The following is a 4,791-nucleotide window of genomic DNA, read 5'->3' as shown; positions in this document are numbered from 1 at the left end:
GGCCCAAATTTTTCACAGGGGCCTGTTATAGCGCCACCAGGAGGCCGATTTGTGCAAAACACATTTTTTGACAGTACTCCTACAGATTTTGTCCCAAAATCCCGCAAATCGGTACACAGTATCTCTATTGTCATTAAACGAAACAGGTCTTTCAGATTTCTAATATTCCATCCTGATTGGCTAAAAATGTCTTCCAAAGTTTGCAGGAGTGCTCCGTTTTGAACAAAATGCCTCAAATCATGAACACAGCATACAATTTCCGTGAAATTTTGCACGCACATTCCCATTAGGCCGAGGAAGAACTACCATTTGAACATTTTCAAATCAGCCTCATGGTGGCGCTATAACAGGCCGATTCGTGTTTTTACCTATAATTGCACCGATCTGTGTAAAACTTTGTATGCACACTCCCTATAGGTCAAGGAAAAACCTTTGCCCTGCATTCTTCACATCTGCCTTTTATAGCGCCACCAGGAGGCCGACTTATGTAAAACACATTTTTTTTATACTACTCCTTCCAATTTTATCCAAATTTCACGCAAATCGGTACACATGATCTCTATAGTCATGTGATCACGATGGATGTGTTTGATTTTTTATATTCCATACTGATTGGCTAAGATTGACATCTAAAGTTTGCATTATTGGCTTGTTTTGAACAAAATTCCGCAAATCATGAACGCACCGTCCGTTGCGCTCAAACTTTGCACGCACATTCACACTATGTTGAGGAACAAATGCCACCCTTTTAACATTGGCCTGTTATAGCGCCACCAACAGGTCTAAAAACATGTTTTTAACAAAATGCCTCAAATCATGAATGCAGTCAGTCTGATTGTCGTGCAAGGCCTAAGAAGAAATGGCACCCTTTTCACGTTGGCCTATTATAGCGCCACCAGGAGGCCACAATAGCCTACCTGACCTGGCGGAGACCTGTGCTCCGAGGAGCACTTTTTCTAGTTAAATGATGTGTTGTCACTGAGATCCCCCACCAGTGGCAATAGAATCAGATTTTTGATGAAAGCCGGATTTTGAAATGCTGCATTTGAAACCTGGAGCCTACCGGTCACAATGCGGGGACAGCGTCTCAATTTGCGGGATGTGTGAAAAGTCATGGAAATGAGGTACTATCTGGACACCCTAAATGTCATCAATATGAAGTCATAGTACTGACATAATAGACTGGCCTGGACTCCATACTTGGGCATGACTGACACAGAACTCCATATGGGCATAAAAGGGACACAGGTACAACAGGTTCTCTGCATAACCGGAGTGGCAGGTGTTCCCAACGGGCATCGGCCTAGTACAATGTCAAATTCAGTACATTTCCACGCAAATCGGCATTATAAGGCAAGAGTTTTTGTTGTGTGACATCAGACGAGTGCTATAAGGGTCGACTTTGTCATCATAGTTGTGCTCACAAGAGAAGTGTAGAAGCGAAAAGTCAAGGAGACGAGACAACAATAGAAGAGGAAAGAGAACAGGTAATAAAGACGAGACGACAAGAGAAGAGGAAAGAGAACAGATAATACAGACGGATTCCATGTCAGTACCAATAGCCGAGAAACCTCGCCTGTGGACGTCCAGGGGCAATGAGGAGGTGACACTGAGAATGGAGGAGTCTGGTGTGGCCGCCGAACCCCCACTAACGGTCCACCAGATGTTCACCTCAGCTGTGGAGCGCTTCGGCAACTACACCGCTCTGGGCTGGAAGGAGGGCGAGAACCAGAAGGTTCTCAGCTACACAGAATACTACCGGACCTGTCGCACAGCAGCGAAGAGCTTCCTCAAGCTTGGTTTGGAGCGGTACCATGGTGTAGGCATCCTGGGCTTCAATTCCCCTGAGTGGTTGTTTTCTGACATTGCTGCCATCCTGGCAGGAGGTTTTGCTGTGGGCATCTACACCACCAGTTCTCCTGAGGCGTGCCAGTACATAGCAGATAACTGCAAGGCCAATGTGATTGTTGTAGAGAACCCCAAACAACTTCAGAAAATCCTCCAGTTTCAAGACCGGCTGCCGTACTTGAAAGCCATAATCCAGTATAAAGGTACTCTAAAGGAGAAGAAACCAAATCTCTACACATGGGCGGAATTTATGGAGCTGGGACGCGACGAGCCAGATGCTCCACTTGATGATATCATCGCCAGTCAGAAGCCCAATCAGTGTTGCACACTCATCTACACCTCAGGGACCACAGGGCAACCCAAAGGAGTCATGCTAAGCCATGACAATCTGACATGGACAGCCTTAGCCACCAGCCGTCACATATGTGTGACAGATGCCACCGTGGCTCAAGAGCGTTTGATAAGTTACCTACCCCTCAGCCACATCGCTGCTCAGATGAATGACATCTGGGTCCCCATGAAAGTTGGAGGGGCCACACATTTCGCACAGCCAGATGCCCTCCAGGGCTCCCTGGTCAACACCCTGAAAGAGGTGCATCCCACATTCTTCATAGGCGTCCCCCGCGTCTGGGAAAAGATTCAGGAGAAGATGAAAGCCACTGGTGCCCAGTTGTCCACTGTTCGCAGGAAGGTGTCTGCCTGGGCCAAGAATGTGGGGCTACACACCAACCTCTGCAGGATAACCCAAAACGGAGCCAGTCGTGAGCCGCTTACCTACCACATTGCCAAGATGCTGGTGTTCAACAAGGTGCGCACAGAGCTGGGCCTGGACTGCTGCGACAAGTGCTATACGGCTGCTGCCCCCATTGCCAAAGACACCCAGGAGTTCTTCCTCAGCTTGGACATCCCTGTGTACGACGTGTATGGTATGAGTGAGGTCACAGGACCTCACTCCATGTCCAAGACCAACGCCTTCAGACTCACCAGCTGTGGGAAGGAGATGGAAGGGTGCAAGACGAAGATTCACGACCCTGATGAGGAGGGTAACGGTGAGCTCTGCTTCTGGGGTCGACACGTCTTCATGGGCTACCTCAACATGGCCGACAAGATGGAGGAGGCTATGGACGCAGATGGGTGGCTGCACTCTGGTGACCTTGGTAAACACGATGAGGACGGATACCTTTTCATAACCGGACGCATCAAAGAGCTGCTCATCACAGCAGGTGGAGAGAACATACCTCCTGTTCCCATCGAGGACGCTGTGAAGAAGGCCATACCGCTCATCAGTAACGCCATGTTGATCGGAGACAACAGGAAATTCCTGTCCATGCTGCTCACCATCAAGTGCCAGGTGAACGGTGAGACAGGCACCCCAAAGGATGAGTTGATACCCGAGGCATTGGAGCTGTGCAAGAAGCTGGGCAGCAAATCCATGCTCGTCTCTGATATTGCTGGTGGTCGAGACCATGCTGTCCATGCTGCCATCCAGAAAGGAATCAACCAGGTCAATGAAAATGCCACCTCCAACGCCCAGCGTATTCAGAAGTGGATCGTCCTGGACCATGACTTCTCCATCGACGGTGGAGAACTTGGTCCTACCATGAAGCTGAAAAGACCGGTGGTCATGAAGATGTATAAAGATTACATTGACAACTTCTACAAATAGGTAGAAGTTTGTGTCTGGGTAGCTCAGTCGGTAGAGCACTTGCCTCTTGACCACAAGGTCATGGCCGGGCACCGGCAACTCAGTGAATGAATAGCACGGCTTGGGTGTGGCAAGTCAAAACGGGGATAGACTCCCGCGCTCTGGCTGATACCGACAATAAGCCTCTCCGACCTACTTACGTACTTACAAATAGGTGCCCCCCCCAGTACTCCTGACCACCCTTGCCTCGCAAATAGAGCTGCCTTGACAGAGACACAACTGAAAAGACTTACACAAACCAATACACGTTATGCCTTTTCAGAAATTGACTCCCACCTCTCATGATATTAACTATCTTTTGTTGTTTGTGTTGTTTGAAAAGAATATAAGCCATTGCAAAATATCTATGTGCCGTTTTTCATTCCAAATTCAGTGTTGACCAGTCTTGATTGTCACTGCTGCCCCTACAGGCTACACCTCCCTGCTATCAGACAGATGTTTCAGATGTGGCATAGAAGAAGGTTACTGTTAGAACATTCTAGCATGATATTTGTGACACGTTTACCAAAATGACTGGTGTCCATTAGACCCTGAACTTTGTCTTTATACTAGCGCAAATTTAAGAAAAAACTAAATTTAATTCATAGAGGTGGTTCTTGCCGTTGCTAGGAAATGCATAGCAATAACTTGGAAGTCTGACTCCCCCATCTTCATAGCAAGATGGTTCTGCAGAGATTAATAAACAGTTGTAGTATTCCTCTTCAGAAGATTACTTATCTTCTAAGAAATGTGCTTGACAGCTTTTTGAGGATTTGGCAATCTTATCTATTCTAGATGGAAGAGTGTGAGATGGAAACAGCGTCCTTACCTGTATGAAAACTGTCATAGGTCAGTGTTTATATTCCAGTTCGGCTCTGACATTGTTTGGTAATACTACGTGTCTTCAAGTTTATATCCCCCCTTTTTCTTTTGTTTGTTCTTATTCTTGTTTTTATGATTTTTTTTAATAAAGTTTTATTATGGTTTGGCATAATATAGTTTTTATATAGCTCTATGGTCTGCATAGCCGGGAATCGAAAAAGGAACTCACTGTCAGGCAACAATTTTCTTTCATCTTAACATTTAGTTTTAGCATCCATTGAAATTAGTAGCATAAACAGTTGAGCTGGTGTCTTGAAATTGCTACTTTGTTTTGCGTGTCCATGTAAATTACATGACAGGAATGATTGAAAAGGAGAATAATAGCCAACATGTCAGTCCAAGGGCCACTATCGAACCAACTACTGTATAATACCCCT

At 46.3% G+C, this 4,791-nt stretch overlaps 1 protein-coding gene across 1 annotated transcript; it reads left to right on the top strand.

Moving 5' to 3' along the window:
- Window positions 1-1,206: 1,206 nt before the first annotated feature.
- Window positions 1,207-3,514, top strand: LOC311041836 (long-chain-fatty-acid--CoA ligase ACSBG2-like; the record flags this gene model as incomplete). Its single annotated transcript, XM_084052321.1, has 2 exons — window positions 1,207-1,248; window positions 1,415-3,514. 2 exons carry the CDS (start codon window positions 1,207-1,209, stop codon window positions 3,512-3,514), a joined length of 2,142 nt encoding a protein of 713 aa, XP_083908447.1.
- Between the last annotated feature and the right edge of the window lie 1,277 nt (window positions 3,515-4,791).

Source organism: Gymnoscopelus microlampas, assembly GCF_963454915.1.
Source record: "Gymnoscopelus microlampas genome assembly, chromosome: 3".
Taxonomy (NCBI): domain Eukaryota; kingdom Metazoa; phylum Chordata; class Actinopteri; order Myctophiformes; family Myctophidae; genus Gymnoscopelus; species Gymnoscopelus microlampas.
Note: the sequence above shows the minus strand (reverse complement) of the source record. Positions and strands in the feature narration are given on the sequence as shown.